Source organism: Phodopus roborovskii, unplaced genomic scaffold, assembly GCF_943737965.1.
Source record: "Phodopus roborovskii unplaced genomic scaffold, PHOROB, whole genome shotgun sequence".
Taxonomy (NCBI): domain Eukaryota; kingdom Metazoa; phylum Chordata; class Mammalia; order Rodentia; family Cricetidae; genus Phodopus; species Phodopus roborovskii.
Window position 1 is genome coordinate 15,422,498 of NW_026126461.1, and position 17,846 is coordinate 15,440,343.

The 17,846-nt window shown below is 52.6% G+C and overlaps 1 protein-coding gene and 1 long non-coding RNA gene across 2 annotated transcripts; both read right to left on the reverse strand.

Annotated features, from left to right (window-relative positions):
* Positions 1-3,380: 3,380 nt before the first annotated feature.
* Positions 3,381-5,486, reverse strand: LOC127226771 (uncharacterized). The gene is made up of 3 exons (XR_007834925.1): positions 4,488-5,486; positions 4,238-4,373; positions 3,381-3,539 (listed from the first exon to the last, which is right to left on the reverse strand). It is a non-coding gene; the product is annotated as an uncharacterized LOC127226771 (long non-coding RNA).
* A 3,090-nt stretch (positions 5,487-8,576) lies between these two features.
* LOC127226609 (putative sperm motility kinase W) lies at positions 8,577-12,844 on the reverse strand. The gene is made up of 3 exons (XM_051190676.1): positions 11,590-12,844; positions 10,762-10,911; positions 8,577-8,809 (listed from the first exon to the last, which is right to left on the reverse strand). Exons 1-3 carry the CDS (start codon positions 12,842-12,844, stop codon positions 8,577-8,579), a joined length of 1,638 nt encoding a protein of 545 aa, XP_051046633.1.
* Between the last annotated feature and the right edge of the window lie 5,002 nt (positions 12,845-17,846).

Sequence of the window (17,846 nt, forward strand, 5' to 3'; positions counted from 1 at the left end):
GAGAGAGAGAGAGAGAGTTTTGGTTTCATTTGAACATTTGATGAACCTGAGGTGGATATCCAAACTCAGTGCTTTCCTCTAGTTTCAGGGGCACTGGTGTCTATTTGTAGGGACCACATTTACAAAGATGCAGCAGAGTCTTCAAAGGGAGTCAAAGTCTTTCCACATCCTTCCAAGTGAGCAGCATCCTCCTCTGACTGTTAACTGTCCTCCCCGGGTAGAAGCCTATCATGGAACTCATGAGGAGGCACAAACATCTGATCAGGGATGAGGAATGCTCTCCAGGTTTTTCTCCTGAGGAAAGAGCCAACACCCCCCTCATCTTGTTTGACACAGTCACAATTCATAGGACCCAAGCATCCTGATGAGACACGGAGTCCCCTCAAGCCTTATCTGTGATTGTTGCTGCTCCAGCACACACACAAAGGTCCTACCCAAGAGAGCTACTCGCTGGTAGAAGCTGGGGAATATTAACGTATTACTAGCAGGCGATGTTTAGCGATAGTGACTGGCAGCTCCAGAAAACCTGGAGTCCTGCTGGGTAAAGGAGACTTGGAAAATCCCACGTTCTTCTGGTGTTCACCACCTTGTTCTTCCCGTGTATGGTAGCTGGAGTCCAGAGGAGATATGCGCTCCTCAGGCAGTAGAGTTGTCCGTACTCCTTGCATTCCGGTCCTTCTGCTAACTGAGGACCCTAAATCTGAACCCTGCCCTCTAACCACAAACACCAGTGCTAGAGCTTGTAGGAAGTTGTGATCCATCATCTGGACAGTATAAGAGATCGTGATTTGGAGAGCCAGGCTCATTTGCCCAGGGCATGCTTAGCAGCTACTCCTGTGTGCTGACAATACTCGGGGGCTTCTATTCCCAGGCTGTACTGGAAGCCAGTCCTCAACTCAGGGAATGGCAGCAGCAGCAGCAACGGTTTATGCCGTTGCAAGTCTGCTGGAAATGACCCTTGTGTCCTCAGCATGGGCTGTGAAGAAGAGCAGGATGGATCTGTTTCCCACTCACGGGTGGCTGCTGCCGGGGATCAGGCTGAATTCATCTTGGTCTTCTGGAGGCTGTTTCCATGTGTGGCAACACAGGCTTCCAGAACCTGTCCAGACTACAAACACCTCCAGGTATAAACAAGGGCTCATCTTAAAACTCCTCTATCTGGTGTTCATAAGTTGCACTGGAGCCAGCGGAAATAGTTGAGCAGCCTGCCCCCTTCAGCGAGCAGAGCCTTGCAGTGGAGCACAGTGCCGAGGGACATGCAGAAGGCCAGAGGGCTCTTTATGTCTCAGTATCTGTGGGCTTCATTCTTGATGGCACTGTGGCATATGATAGAAGAAGATGGAAGGGCCAGGCTGAAGTCCCAGCCCATAGCTGTTCAGCCCCCATTGACATTAATGCAAGCATGGTGTCCATGCAGACCCCCAGCACACACAGCGAGGATGCCTACAAACCTCCCTTTCAGAAGCTGTGCTTGAATCTTCGCTCAGAAGATCAGTAGGTCCCCACTGAAGTACCATTCCTTGGATGCTCATCTCTCCACCATACGTACAACAGACTCAGAACACTACTAGCACATCAGCTCCTCCCGGTGTGACTCTGGGGTGCGGCCTCTTTAGTGCCGGATGCGTTGGCTTTGATGGGGCACGTGGGGTAGAGAGAACTGCAGGTCCTTGCATTGTAATAACAGTAGGAGACAGGCATGTCTCCTGCCCCCTGGTGCAGCTTTGCAGCCAGCCTTGTGGACAAGGAGAGATGACACCCAGATCCCCTTCATTTTCCTTCCCAAGGGCACCATAGGTGACTTTTCATCCGGTACTGGTCCCATGTAATGGTACTGGTCAAGTGCAAACCAGAACATTCCTGCCTCTTGACTGTCTAGATAGGGAGAGGCAATAGGCTGAGCCCTGGGGCACCCACTATGCTGACTTCATGGCTCCACTCCACCTGTCACTGGAAGACTCCAAACTTGCCTGAGTCCCTACCCAACTCCCTCAAAACCTCAGGTTCGGGTCTGCATGCTGTCTTCCTAAGATGCTAGGGACATGGGAAGCCCCCGGGCAGCTGCTCTGCACATTTGAGGAGGATTGCTTGAGGACCACGCCTGCTGTGCAGGGTGTAGAATGGTTTCTCCTGCTCTTCTGAAATAGTGTTCCCTTGGAGCACAGGGAGGGCCTGCTTCCCTTCTGCTGCTGCTGCTACAGTGTCCTGGCGGCTGGGCGTGGCCATTTGGAGCTACACCTTTGGCAGCTGAGTTGTTAGAAAAGGCATGAAGAAACCAGGTGATGCTGGTGCCTGCCTTTAATCCCAGCACTTGGGAGGCAGAGGCAGGGGGATCTGTGAGTTGGAGGCATGGTCAAAAGGGCAAGTTCTAGGACTGTCAGAGATACACAGAGAAACCTTGACTTGGGATCCCCCCTGTCAAAGAATGCCATGAGGAGATAATGCCACCCATCTGAGGAGCTCATCTCCAGAAGTGAGCAACATAATGTAAGTTAAACCCCTGCTTGTGGCAGTTAGGGCTTGCCCATCCCCCCAAATTCTGCCCCAACCCCCGTTTCAACAGGGACATGCCTCTCAGCCTCTCTTTCTTCTTCATTCCCTGCCAACAAAGTAGCTAGTGCCGCATGGGAAGACCAAAGGACAAAGGACATGTGTGTCCTAGGTTACTTTATATTGTGGCAATCACCAATTCCAAAGCAAGTTGGTGTAAAGAAACTTTATTTGGTTCACCCATCCCGATCCTTGAGTTCCATAGTGGGGAAGTCAAGGCAAGAACTCATGCAGGACAGGGACCTGGAGGGAGGAAGTGAAAGGGATTATGCAGAGTTGTAGTACTGACAGTCTCCCTTACTCTGGCTTGCTCAGCAAACTTTCCTACACATCCCAGAGAATCCTGCCCAGGGTTGCTACATCCCCAGGGGTCTACCAGTAACTGTTCCCACTCAGATGAAAGGGTATCCTAGAAGTCAGCAGCTGAAAAATACCCAGTTCACACACTACAGAAAACCTCACACTAGAGATTTATTGGGAGGGACACAGGCAGGAAGGAGTCTGCCTCTGCTGGGACAAGAGTTACTGAACAAAATAGAACCTTTATATGTGGTTACCTGGGGGTGGGGACAGAGCTGTCCAGGGTGGCCTGGGATTGGAGGGATTGTGTGGACTGATGTTGAATGAAGGGATTTTATGCTCAGGGTTGGTGTTTGTTTTTTTGGTCCAAGTCTGGGACTTGGCTTTAAGTCAGGGTCAGGGTGTTCCCGCCTTGGCCCTTTTACCTTCTGCTATCACCCTGTTTGCCATTCATTAATAAAGAAAATCCCTCCCACACTTCCCTACAGGCAATCTGATGGAGGCATTCTCTGAACTGTGGCCGTCTCTTAGATATCGCCTGCTGTGTAGAGTCTAGAAGTTACCTGTCACACATGGCACCACACAATCAGGAGGGTCAATGCTCCGTGAGAGGAAATGTCACCATGGGAAAGTACTCAGGTGGAATGTCTAAGTGTCGGGAAGCACCTGGTGGGGGCTGTTTAGCTGGCCTGGACCGATTAGAAACAGAACTGAGGACCTGGAGGGTTCTCCATGTGTCCACCCTCCTAGCCCTTCGCCATGGACCGCGGATCACATGACCAGAGCAGGTTCTTAGAGAGGCTGGCCGTGCTGGGCAGTGGTAGCCAAGGCATTTCCATGCAGCACTCTAGAGGCAGAGGCAGGTGGACCACTCTGAGTTCCAGGCCAGCCTGTTCTCCAAAGCAAGTTCCAGAAGAGCCCATGTGACATAGAGAAAGCCTGTCTCAATAAGGAAAACTAGACAAGGAAAAAGGAAGCTGGCAGAAGGCTGGCAGAAAGGTCTGAAGAGGAAACATGCCTGGGGTCTCCTCTTGTACTGACGTCCCAAAGAAAGCCTTCCCCCCTCCTTTCTTCCTGTCCATCCTCCTTCTGTTCTCCCTCCCCCAATCCACACCTCCTCTCTTTCTGCTCAGCAAAGGGCAGGATTTTGGTGCATTCAAACCTCTGGTACAGAACTGAGACCTGAGACTTGTCAAGGACTTCCCTTCTACAGATTAGAGTCATTTCCCCCACACTGACCTCTGAGAACACAGCCCGGGGTGTCACATGTGCCAGGCATGTGTTCAGGCACTGAGCTGTACTGTGAGCCCACTCCCCTCCTAGCTATTCTGACACGACAGTGTTAGTTAGCATCAGAAGCTGAGGGCCTCTGCGGAGGCCATCCTACCTGCATCTAAAAGATGATGTCCATGGCGATCTTCAGCGCTAAGGCGAGCCCGAAGAAAGACCACGGGAAGGGCAGTCCGATCCCCGGTTAACATTTCATAGTGAAGCTCTGAGGGGCTCATGCCAAGAGCCATCTCCTGGAAGACAATCAAGGTGTTGCTGTGACTTTGTTAGTCATCCTTGAGAAAGGAGTTCAACCAAGGCAGGGCGGTGGATGTCTGAGCAATTCGTGAGGTGGACCGACATTCTACCTTGTCTTTGTGCCATCAGAGAGTACTCCTTCTCCAACAGGATGGCGGTGTTCCAGGGCCTCAGGCGCCTGACTCAGGCTTTCTCATAGAATTCACAGCCTGTATTCCATTCATTTCCTATTTGCTCCAAACCCTCACACTGAGCTCAGGGTACAGGAGCAGACACGACCTATGGAGAGATGTGGTGTGCTTAGTGGTGAACGCAGGGACAGAAGCCAGGAGAGCCAACATGAGTCATGATCACCCTGAAATCCATCCCCTGGCTTTCTGGACTCAGGTTTCTACAAGCTTCTGTTGATGCTACCAAGGAAGGAAGGGAAAGGTCCCAACACAGAATAAACTGAGAAGTTTGGGCAGTGGAGTCAGGAGCTTCCAGGCTCAGGGACCACTGAGTGGCAGGGCCTGTTCTGAGATTTCATTCTGAGATTAATGTTGCTGGCTTGCTCTCCTCACAGGTTAACAAGACCACCCTTGGGCTCTTGAGTACGACCATGTAGGTAGTCATGTCCTCAGATGTTCCATACTAACTGTTACAGGGACACAAAGTCCTGGTAAAATGACCTAGGCATAAAGCTCAGGGGCCATGAACTAGGATGCTAGGATTCAACAAGATCTAAAGACAGAGGACTAAGGCAAGAGGTTTGACATTCCCCAAATCAACAACCAAGGCAATTCTGAGAGACAGAAGGTTTTTTTTTTTGTCCTGACTGGCATCCAAGGCAGGAGAACAGAACGTGTGTGGGTCAAGGCCAAGGCTCCCACTTGCCAGAGCAGTCACAAACTTCTCCAGTAAATGCTGGCACTGTTTCGTGTCCACCATATACTCCACCTGCAGAAACATTCAAAGGAGTGAGCAGCAGAATCCATCCCCGTGTCCTTCAATGTGGGCAGAGAGAATGACTTCATAGGGTTATCCTGCAACCTCCACATGCTAGGCACTGCACACAGATGCTACACACACATCACAAAGACACACATCCACAAAAGACAAGAGAGGAGAGAGTAAGAGAGAAGAGAGGAGGGAAGGAGAGGAGGGAAGGGGAGGGGAGGGAAAGGGAGAGAATAAATAAGTAAGTAAATAAGTGAGACGAGATACATCGTTAATGTTAAATGCTCCCCAAGTTGTCCTAGGCTCTGAAGCTAGACTATCTGTGTAAAGCAGGCCGAGGATTGTAGGCAACATACATACCAAGATGGAGCTGCAATGCACTGACTCTGCTGTGTCCAGGCTAGTGCGGTATCGGGAATGTGGACTGAACGTCCCTAACCGTAGGGAGAAGAAGGGATGTCACAGCTTCATATGAGCCTGGCAGAGGTGGACAGAGAAAAAAGCACTGTTGTGAACCCAGCACAGACTGCTAGGAAATCACCTATGCCTAGGAAGCATCAGTCCGGGATCCTGTGAGACATCCCAATGATGTCAGCTGAGTACAGACAACGTAGTTATTCTGGGGGAGATGCTGAGAGGGCAAGAGAGGACAGGGCTGCTGGGCGTCAGGCTTGGACAAGGCAAAGCGAAGAGGCGAAGAGGCTGAAGCCTGCAGTCATGGAGCTGACGGGTTTGCACTGGGAGTAACAGAGCTGCCTGTCCTCCACTGTCAATGTGTGCAGCTGACAGTGACCCGGGACTAGAGTCTAGAGCAATCGTCTAGAAGAGGTTCACCTGTCAGCAGGTCTAGAGAGGAGTGATTGAAGGCCTATATTGACACGGGGTGGCCCACTTTAGGACAGTGCCAATGCCTGGGCTCGGGCCACGGACAGGGTGCGAGGGCATCTCTAGTGGATTCCAAGCAAGCAAGCTTAAATGCATGCTCTCACAGCCATCTGCTCGAGCACGGACAGGGTATGACGGGACACCGTGCGTGCATTTGTGCTCCCTACTCACTGGGGTAATGGGCTGTGGCCCAGCAGTGTAAGTCAAAATCACCACCGTGAAAATGACACTGGACCACGTTTTTTTCCAGATCCTCAAACAGACAACTCAGGGACAGCAGGGGTCATGTGTCTGATGGTTCTCCTATCTGACAACTGTATCAAGCTCTGACCCTCGACTCATGGTCTGAGAGACTAGAGGCACAGAGCCTGGCTCTCTCTCTCTGCTCTTTCTCCTCTCTCTCTCTCTCTCTCTCTCTCTCTCTCTCTCTCTCTCTCTCTCTCTCTCTCATTCTGTTCTCCAACTGCGACGTCAGAATTCCCCGTGGAAGTTTCAGAAGCCCTGGGCATTCCTCCTCCAACAACCAGTTATGAGGGGAAAGCCCGCCAGGCGCTTCCTGCTGCCCTCACACCACCATCCACTGAGAGAAGCAAGGGAGAACAGCAGGGATCCCCAGTTCTCTCATTTCTAAGGACAATCATGGAACTCAAAAGACTGGACCTCTTCCAGGTAGCCCTTGGTCAAGTCCCAATTTGAGAGGATTTCTAAGTCTAGGCATAGGAATGAGTGACCAATGTCAGTCTGAGCAGAGGAGAAGGAAGAGGATGGGCAACCAAGGGATGAGAAGGACAGAGAGTCTCAGCTACCTTGAACATTGGCACGCCCATATCTTCCTGAGGCCCTGACCCTTAGCATAGGAGTCCTGAACTCAGGAAGCATTGCCCAGGAAGCTAGCCACGGGGCCAAAGTGCTCAGAGAGAGGTCAGCAGAGAGCCTGCACAGATGGTGCAACATTATAAGCCACTTCCAGGTTCTTGGCTAAGGAAGGCCTGCACCCAGAAAGATCTGAAAGGTGTCTGCATGAGACGTGGCACACGGATCCCCACCGTACCTGTCGGTACGTCAGGAGCCTATTCATTCCTAGGACTATTACTGGTTTGGGTCTGAGACAGCGTCATGGGACCTTCCCATCTTCCTCACCTGAACTTTCATTTCAAGTCTAGACATCTTCCTTTCTGGTATACGATCTAGCTTGGCAGAAAGAGCTACATCAACCACAGAACAAAGTAAACCAATGTGTTCCAGAGCATTGGCTCTCACAGACACAGCAAGACTTTGTTTTCAGATTGCCTTAGCAGCCACAGGCACGGAAGGACCTTGGTGCACCTTTGCTGACTGTGGTGACAGCCTAGGATATCTCTCTCCATCAGGGACTCCCAGAATGCGTCAGGGCTTTGGTGAGGTTCACACTCCTAGCTGGTGACATCTACAAGGAACAGAGCGACAGAGGGTCAGAACACGGCGGTCTCTGTGTGTCCGTCACAGCTATCCCTCTGGTGCCCCATTTTCAGAGTAGAAAGACAAACCCACATCAGTGTCAGGACCCCCAAGGTGACTGGTTGTGTGTGGGGGACAGGAAGGAGCATCAGGGGCTGAGCGACCGACCACCCAGGGCCAGAACTGCCTGATGACAGGTTGTGCCTGGGATGATCACTGGCCCTGAACTCCCCCCCCCCAGGTATTTCTGGAGAATGGTGGGTCACCACAGCAGGCACATGGCCTCTAAATGCTGGGGTCCACCACTGCCAGCCTATCAGGCTGCCTTCTGGCTACTGCCTTTGTCATTCGTCCGTCCCTCAGCTGCCTTTCCCTTCACCAGCAAAAGCAGAGTGCAGGTCTTTGGCCTCATTGGAACTTTCAAAACTCCTGGGGCCTGAGAGCCAAGAGAGGCTGGAGACCAGCACTGCAGCGCAAGTTAAAATTACGAGTAAATTTCTGTCAGGGCCCCTACACGTCACTACACCAAAGAGACAAGAGCTGCCTTCGTACAGGCTGACTGCCGTCACATGGCCGCTCTCAGGGATTGCCCTCTGTCTCATCTCTCCTCCCAGACTGGGCTCAGAACTGCTCTCCTCACAGGGACCGTCTCCTCCAACTCCCTGGAAAACCATGAATGCTCTCAGGCCCGCTACCCCGCTGAACAGTTTCATGTGGACTTACCTCACGCCTTTGTCTTCCTGATATCCCGGACTCTGCCAGTGTGCAGGCTCCAGCGGGCAGCTTGACCATGGGACCAATCATCCTGGGATCCAGCACCTACTGAGGGCCTGACACATCCCCATGTTTACTGAGTGTTGGCCGGCAAAAGAACAGCTCACAGCATTGTACAAAGGCAGCCCAGAAGCTGGGGTCAGACTCAGACCCAATCTTCACACTTACTCCTTGTATGTGAGAAAGGAGTTGGGCCCGTGGAGGAAGAGTTGTCCCCGTGATGCTACTGGAGGACTGGCTCGGGCAGAGCCCAGGAAGTGAGTTCCAGGCTTCATGGCCTGGACTGAGAGCCCAGCCCTGCAGACTTCCCACAGCTGGGCCAATATCCCGAGGAAACGCAGAGACAGGTGTCCCATGGCCACCTCTGACAAATCTGGAGAGGGGCCCCCGCCAGGCTCTTCAGGTCCAGAAGGTGGAGAGGGAAAGCTGAAGGAGTGTCAGACTGAAGTTGCCTCGGTGACGACTGAGCTTGCAGTGCGCACACACCAGCGTACAAAGTAGGTCTGGAGAGGAGGGTCTGCGGGTTTTACTATCTACTTCCCAGGAACAGTTCCGCCTGGCAACATGGTTCCTGGCAACCTCCCAGGGTCCTCGCCCTTGCCTTCCTGTCTGCACAGTGACATAGCCCCATAAGTGCAGGCTGGGGTGTTTTTATAACTCAGCATGCCACCTCGAAGGGCACACACAACAGCCTTGTCAACAGTATTGTGTGTTGACAAAGAGCTACTGGATTAGATGGTGACAGTGCCCCAGCTCAGCCCATCCTGCAGCTGGAACACAACCTTCCAGGGACTGAGCACATCCTGAATGTCCTTACAGACTTGTGAGGGCAAAGCGGTCCAGATTTGTCTCCCATAATCTGGAAAAGGGTTCTACTATGACCCTGGGAATGAATTCTCCTTGGGTGATTGGAGGTAGAATGCATGGAGGAAGGGACAGAAACAATGGCCAGCATTGGTGTCCCATGACAAGAGAAGTGTTTGTGTCTTGGGATGGATGGCGTGAAGACTCAGCACTTCTGACCAGTTCATCAGATGCTTGGAATGACATCGCAGCGTCCTCTCTCTTGAGAATGGAGTTAGCTCCCTGCAGGGGAGCCTGTGTCGCGGCATCACACTGCTTTCTTGGGTTCACCGTTGTCCCATGGACTTGGCCTGCAGCATGACAAAGGAAGATTCCAGAATCTCACATGGAGTAGTTGCTGCCAGACCTGGCCGATGCCCCACACTTTTCTATCAGGGAGCATCCCCGAGCCAGTGCCTCAGTCTGTCCATCTGAACTGCAGGGAGACCCTGAGGTGGATCCTCAGAGCCCTGACCATAGTCCCTCTGCCATATTCCCGGTCATCACGTTAGGTTCCCTGAGGACACACTCCCCCTCTCTGTTGAGGGAATTCTACTTGGAGCTTCCAAGCCAGTCTTGGTCTATTCAGCCATGAGCATCAGCAACAATGGACCACCTGTCTTGGTAGTCAGAGGGCCAACAATGGGAAACTGGATGGCAAGGAAATGCAGGGACATAAATCACATGCCTGTCCTCTGACCAGTCAGGGAGACCCCCTTCCAGGTTCCTCAATGTGGAAGCCTGGGGGTTGGGAAACTGATGTGTGTTTGGTGACGCTGCCCTTTGAGGGCATGTCCCTGGAATGCCCCTGTGGAGGGTCCTGTGATACAGCAAACATCTCCTCCACACTGGGCATGCAGCTACACGGGCGCTGGGACCCAGCTCAGCCTCGCCCTGGTGGCCTCCACCTGTGATGTCAGCCTTGGCAGGGCTCAGTGCACTCTTGAGTGTCCAGGTGAAATGTAGGGAGTCACTGAAGTGGCCCCTTTGTGCCTTCATCATAGCCACCCTGCCAGGCACTAGGTCCCCAAGCATCCTTCTTACCTGCTCTCCTGTTCCCCATGGACAACGGCTCTCACACTACCCCTCCACTGAGAGATGTCGCTGCAACACTATGTCAGAGGCACAGATAAGAGTATGGGTCCCCAGATGTCTCTCCTTTCAGACGGAACCATCGCACCTGAAAAAAGACAGGACCTCTTTCAGGAGGCCCTTGGTCAAGTCCCATCTTCAGACAAATCTTAGTCTAGGCACAGGAATGAGTGGCCCATGTCACTCTGAGCAGTGGCAGAGCAGCAAAGGCAGAGCCCCGCACCCCTGTTTACCTCCATACTATACAGAGGGCAGCGGTGGCAATGCTGAGGGTGTGTGACTTAGAGATGCCACCCTCCCGTCCTGAAGACAGAGTCCCACGTGCTGCAAGGTCGACTCGTGTACCAGGGGCTGCAAGGGAGAAGGAAGAGGATGGAAAACCATGGGATGAGAAGGACAGAGTGTCCCCAGTACCTTGACGGTTAGCGCGCCCATATCTTCCTGACTCCGGGACCATCATTAGCAGATTCATCCCGAAGGAGGATGTGGGAGCAAAACAGGAAGCATTGCCCAGGAAGCCAGCCACGGGGCCAAAGTGCTCAGAGAGAGAGGTCAGCAGAGAGCCTGCACAGATGGTGCAACATTGTAAGTGACTTCCATGTTCTAGGCTAAACAAGGTCTGCACCCAGAAAGATCTGAAAGGTGTCTGCATGAGGCGTGACACAAAAGGATCTCCACAGGACCTGTGGATACTTCAGGGGTCTATTCGTTCCTAGAATGCCACGAGTCATCTGTTCAGTATGGACAACTGTCCGCATGCCGTCACCCCCGTCTCCCACACCCGCCCTTTTCAAGTTTTCTGTCTACTGGTAGTTGAGTCGCATCAGAGACCACCCAGTTATGTTTGAGCTGGATTTCTCCCACAGGAGGAATGCTGTGTAGCAGGGTTAATCCAGCTGTTGTAGAAATGCAACTGAACATCCCCTAGGACCCCCACATACATACCCGCTCCTGTTTGTTTGGTTTTTCTGGTTTTTCCTGAGGCCGAGAACATAAAAGGGAACGCTCTCACACACACCCTCTCATACCTGCTTGCCCGGTTCCACCCTGGGTTCTCTCTCCTCCCTTCCTCTATCAGTGGAGCCACTCGGTTGGTGAACATAGGTGGGGTCTGTGTCTCTGAACTCCCTGAGAAGCAGGAACACCATCTTGACAGGCCAGCCCTGATCCTCCTGAGCAGTCTCTGGCAGCACCCGATGCTCTGAGGGGAAGATGCTGTTTCCGTGTCAGAGTCTCGCCTACGTGGCAGGGGCATCTCCTCTTTCAGTATGCTGCCAAGGAGACATGTGGCAGTGGAAGTTCTGGAGAGCGGGGCGTGGCTGCAAGTGGGGATCTCCCTCTGGGGACCATACTGGGGCAGAGAGGCACTTCTGGCCAATTTCCGCCCTAACAGCTTCGGCCGGTCCGGTTGTGAAGCCTGCCTGTGCAGGATGCCAAAGATGGGCTCGCTGGCTCTTCGTTTCAGACGCCGTGCTGGCAATGGGGTAGGCGTCAGGACGAGGCCCACATGCCTGGGTAAGGTGGTGAAGTCAAGCTCAGTCCCCTTGCGTACCTGCTCTTTGATGATGAGGTACGTCCCCATCATTTCATCGTAGTTTCTCTTTTGCAGAGATTCCAGGATGACATTGGCATCAAACCCAAGGTTATCCAGCAGGTCTAGTATGTATGGGTCCAGGTAGGTGTCATCTGGGAGGTCTTCTTCACATTTCACGACCCACGGATGTTGTTCAATGTCTTCGATGGAGGGCCTCTTCTCTGGGACAACCGTGAGCATCTGGTGAATTAGGTTTTCCAGTTTCCCAGAGACGTGAGATGGGAGCTCATAGCTCCCTCGGATGATGTTCCCGTCGCTCTCTTTCGGGCTGCTTCCTTTGAAGGGGTGGTGCCCAATGGTGATAATATAGAGCACCACGCCCAGGCTCCAGACATCTGCCTTTTTCCCGTCGTAGCCTTCCCTCACTATCAGTTCGGGCGCGTTATAGAGCTTGGTGCCGCATCTACCCTGCAGCATAGTTCCAGCCCGACATCTTCTTGCGAGACCGAAGTCGGCCACCTTGATGTTCCCCTCTGAGTCCAGCAAGATGTTATGGGGTTTCAAGTCTCTGTGTATGATGTCCCGATCATGGCAATACCTGATGGCCGACACCATCTGACCGAAGAGTTTCTGCGCTTTTTCCTCCTGCAGCCTGCCGCCCTTCCTGACAAGCTCTGCCAGGTTTCCTCCAGAGGCGTACTCTGTTATGATATAGGTGTGCTTCTTAGTCACTATGATCTGAAACAGCTGGATTATGTTCGGGTGCTGTAAGAGCTGCAACGTCTCAATCTCTGCCATGATCATCCGAAGGCGTTCCCTTAGGTTTTCCACGGACTTTATGGCCACCCTGGTGCCCGAGAATCTGTGCCGGGCTAGGTTTACACACCCGAACGCACCTTGGCCGATGTCCCCTTTCAGTTTGTATTGCCTCCCCAGGCTGTCCTTTTTTGCCAGGCAGGCCATGGGGCCGGTGGTGGAGGCACTCACTCCAACGGGTGGTCGCGTAGTCTCAAGACAACACTTACTACAATAAAGAGTCCCACAGGTCGCACTGATACCCGCTCCCTGGTCTGCAGGGACAGAGCAGCAGCCAAGCCCGGGGTCTGATATATAGGGCGCTCATTCTCCCTTCATAGTGGCTCTTTGTGAGGTCGAAGGGAGAAGTGGGCCAATCACAGCAGGGTACAGCTTACAGTGACTGTCTCCCCACTGGGCCCGCAGCACCTTCCCCTTCTGAGGAAAGAGTCACTAGCCTCCACCAGCTTCGACGTTGGTGGACCAGAGAGACAGACACACATTTACTGCTTTAGAAATCACACCCAGCGCCGTGTGACAGCGGCCTTTGTAGCTGGACACTTGTTGGAAATGTACCTCATCCCGCAGAGATGCAAAATCATCAGGGGATTTTGTCACAGCCATGTTTACATCATCTGTCCTTGGGACCAGGGCCAATGAAGGCAGAAAGATCCCCGGCATGGGGACCTCTTGGCCACTGTGTAGCCTGAACCTGTTAGTCCTAGTCCTGGCCCGGGGGCTTGCTTCCAGCGTGTGTTAAAGACCGCTTGCAGTGTGAATACAGGCAGGAGGAGGGAGGCCCCCGTGGTCTCTCGGGCATGGGGTTATTCTCCGCCTGAGAAGGCAGTGATGGCTGCGGACCAGGAGGGTCTAGGCCTCTGTCATGCCTGTTCGGCACAAGGACTCCTGGGAAACCACTGTGTCCACGAGACTCTTATAGATAGGAGATCTGGATTCCTCCCTCGTGATCCAGAAATCTGATATGTCTCATCACCATGTCAGGGATTGTCGGGACAGCTCCCAGAGCACGGACCAGCCTCATGTGTGCACGTCAAACCTCTCCAGTCAGGCCTACGTTGTGGTGCCTGAGGTTCACTCCATTAGGAGGACGGGATGTGGTCTGTGGATCAGAGGTGAAGCTCTAACTGCCTTTGAGACAAACATAAACTAGCTCATGAGGACTGGTGGGGACAGAGGGACAGAGGGGAAACGGCCACTCTGTCCTGAGGAATCTTTCTGCTCCGGGTCATGATCTCTGTGACAGATGCCTACTCCTCCTCCTGAAGCAATGGATAGGGTGTTTCATGGTTTCTTAAGTGGCCAGGGACCACCATTCTGCAGCTTGCTGGCCCACACCATGACCAAAGCATCGTGGGGAGGAAAGGGTTTGCTGAGCTTGTATATCCCAGTCAAAGTCCATCGCCTAGGAAAGCCAGGGCAGAGCTCATGCAGAAACGGAGGAAAAGAACCCAACCCTTTGAGAGCACGCGTGTTTCCAATATTTTCTCACCCACCATCTCCTTCTACTGCCCTGAGGTAAGGGTGTGAAGACCCTGTCTTAGCTCCACGTTTGAGCAGGGGAAAGGAAGGTGCTCACATCTGGAGAGGACGACCCCACCCCTATGGTGTGCTGTGTGCTCATCTGATGTGCACTTTACAGGAGGGTCACGGGGGCACTGATGATGGGAGGCAGCTGGCCCAGGGTGTGTGGTCATCTGCGCTCGTCTGGAGGGTCACACAGACTCCTTGGCGCTGGAGAAACATTCCTGGCTCTGCAGGACTTGACCGCAACCCACCGCCTCTCAACTCAGACAGTATGTTCTACCCCTCATACACTGTGTCTCCCTCCCAGACCACCAGGGCTGAGGACAGCCCACGCCCTGCTTAGCCGGCTCCATCTGGCAAGGCCACCGTTCCTTTACTGAATAAAGGGCACAGTTGATGAGGGCTGAGGCCCACAGGTGACATTCTTTATTGCTGTCGTCACTGTTTTCTCAGTCCTAATCAAAGTAAGGCGAGTGCCCTCATGGTGGTGTAGGAAAGGCAGTCACATGAGTTGGTGACGCTGGCAGTTGGTGCTCACAGCCCCAGGACATGACGGGGTGAGGCCCAATAGGCCCAATGAGGGTCACCTGTCAGTCACTTTGGCCTCTGAGGACAACAGGAATTTTAGAGGTCCGGTTGCCCACGGTCCTCTTGGGGCTGTTCCTGTTGCAGTGAGTAAAGAAGGCCATGTTCTGCCTAGGGGTTGCTGGTCCATTGTAACATGGGACAGATTACACTATTGCATCATAGATTGAAATGTTTAGTCATACCTGGTCTTGGTGGCCTTTGAAGCTTCTTAAATCCCTTTTGCTCTCTTTGACTTGAGACAGGGAAATTGAACATGTATGTGCATTGGGGTGCCAAGGCCATTCTAAGGGAAAACATCCCCCTTGAAGGGGTCAAGATCCCCAGAAGTGTGGAGGTGGCAGTGATCCTGTAGGAACCGTGGGAGGGGCGGGGCTTAGGTATCAAAATTCTGAGGGACTCTTAAGGGGCAGGACTCTCTGCATAGGGATTTCTTCCTTCCCTTGTGTGAGCCAATCATCGCTAGAATCCAAGTGTCTCATTGGCACCTCAGGGGTGAGGCCTAGATTTTCTCGGAGAAGAGCCGTTGAACAAAAGGCATTTCTCATCACTCCCTTCATTCCTGTACACAGGACATCTCTGCCCATCTCTCCCCATGAACAGGACATCTCTGCCCATCTCTCTCTGCACACACAGGACATCTCTGCCCATCTCTCCCCACGCATAGGACATCTCTGCCCATCACTCTCTCCACACACAGGACATCTCTGCCCATCTCTCTCTCCAGGCACAGGACATCTCTGCCCATCTCTCCCCACGCATAGGACATCTCTGCCCATCTTTCTCTCCACACACAGGACATCTCTGCCCATCTCTCTCCATGCACAGGATATCACTCCCCATCTCTCTCCTGACGCACCGGACATCTCTCCCCATCTCTCCCCATGCATAGGACATCTCTACCCATCTCTCTCTCCACGCACAGGCCATCTCTGCCCATCTCTCTCCCACCACACAGGACATCTCTGCCCATCTCTCTCTTCAGGCACAGGACATCTCTGCCCATCTCTCTCCCCACGCATAGGACATCCTTGCCCATCTCTCTCTCCACACACAGGACATCTCTGCCCATCTCTCTCCATGCACAGGATGTCACTCCCCATCTCTCTCCCGACGCACCGGACATCTCTTCCCACGCATAGGACATCTCTACCCATCTCTCTCTCCACGCACAGTCCATCTCTGCCCATCTCTCTCCCACCACACAGGACATCTCTGCCCATCTCTCTCCCCACGCACAGGACATCTCTGCCCATCTCTCTCCCCACGCACAGGACATCTCTCACCATGCACATGATATCACTCATCAACTTCCTACCTTTCTGCCTGTACAAGAAGCCCAAGTGGAACATAGCTTTGATGAGGGGTCAGACATTTCAGACTGAACATCTCTTTAGGAATATTCTGACCAGGACTGGGTGTGGTAGAAGTTGGGAGTTTTCGTCTAAGTACTTACTGCTAGAACGTTCCCACGTTCTGTGGATGAGAGGATAAGGGAGTGTCAAGTTGGTTCTTGGAGAGCCTTGTGTGCAGAGATTGAGGCATTTGCTGCAATCTCTAAGTTCTCTCCAATTCGTAGGCACCCTACATAGCAAACTAGAACAGCTTAATGGTGAGAAGAGGGGTAGCTGGAAAGCTCTAAAGTAGGAAGAAGGGGTGGGGAGACACCAACAGGTGTGACTATTGCCGCCCATAGACAGCACACAGTTTTGAGCGAAATTAGTGTGTGAAGCATTGCATTTATTGATGCTTTGGAGTTTCTGTAGAACAAGGCAAAGATGTTGCATTCTTTTATGTTGCATCTGTTTAAGTGTGTAAAGCTGCCTGAAACACCTGATTGGTCAGCTAAAGAGCCGAATGCCCTCTTAGTCAGGCACACCACAGGATTGGTTGGGCAGTTAGGAAGAGAGAATAAATAGGGGAAATCTGGGCTCAAGACAAGAGGAAAAAGAAAACGAGGAGAGGAGTACCCAGGGCCCAGACACCCAGCCACACCGCCACAGAGGCAGCCACGGAGTGAGGAGGGTAGGAAGACACATAGAGTTAGGAAAGGTAAAACGCCCAGAGGCAAGAGACAGTGAAACAGAAATGAGATAATTTAAGTTAGAAAGGCAGGCTAGAGACAAGCCCAATTTAGGCTGGGCTTCCTAAGTAAAACTAAGCCTGCGTGAGTTTGCCTGGGAACTGGGGGGCAGGTCCCCGGGTGTCAAAACAAAACAATACACAAACAAAAACAAAAAAGCCAACTACAGTGCAGATTGTTGTATTGTGTTATGTAATCTGTGAGCATCACCGCCTCAGGATTTCCGTGTTGGACACTGATGCTTCAGAAGTTAAGTAACTGCTGGCTGGGGACACAGCTCACTGGTAGAGTCCTTGTCTAGCAGCAGCCCTGACTTAATCTGCAATAGGAAGCCATTGGGGTGTTAAGGAGGGGAGGCGTTAGTTACTCCAAGGAGAGAACCATGGATTTAACTCAGGCCCACAGAGCTCTGCTTCAGCCAAGCTCACCCAGTCCAGGAGAACCTGGGAGACTAAACCACAGATTCCCTGGAATGCTTCCCGGGAGGTGAGGAGAGTCCCAGTCTGGGACCCCGGGCACATGAGCTGCTGGCAGACAGGGGCTCCTGCATGAGAACTGCAAGCTAGCTTACATTTCAGGACAGCACAGGAACCTCACCAAGTCTCTACTATGGGCTCTGTCACTGGTCGAAGGACACACGGAACCACAATCTTGATGTTGCCTTCATTTTTGTTTACCCAGAAAGGGAACCCAAGTGGCCTCTCAGCTCCTCCTGCCAAAGAAAATTACCCTCACGATCCTCACTTCTAAACCTCAAGAGAAAGCCTGATTAATATTGCCTCTCTTTTAGATAGATCACTAGTCGATGGATCACCTTGTCTGGTGCTGGACAGAACCAAGCTGTTCCCTTCTTTCCTATCTCCAGGGTGTTTAGCAGTCATGAACCTTCAGTGCTCTGTGCTCAAACACCTGCTGTCCAAGAGAAGGAGCTCAGGAATCCTGAGGAGCTAGGATGGG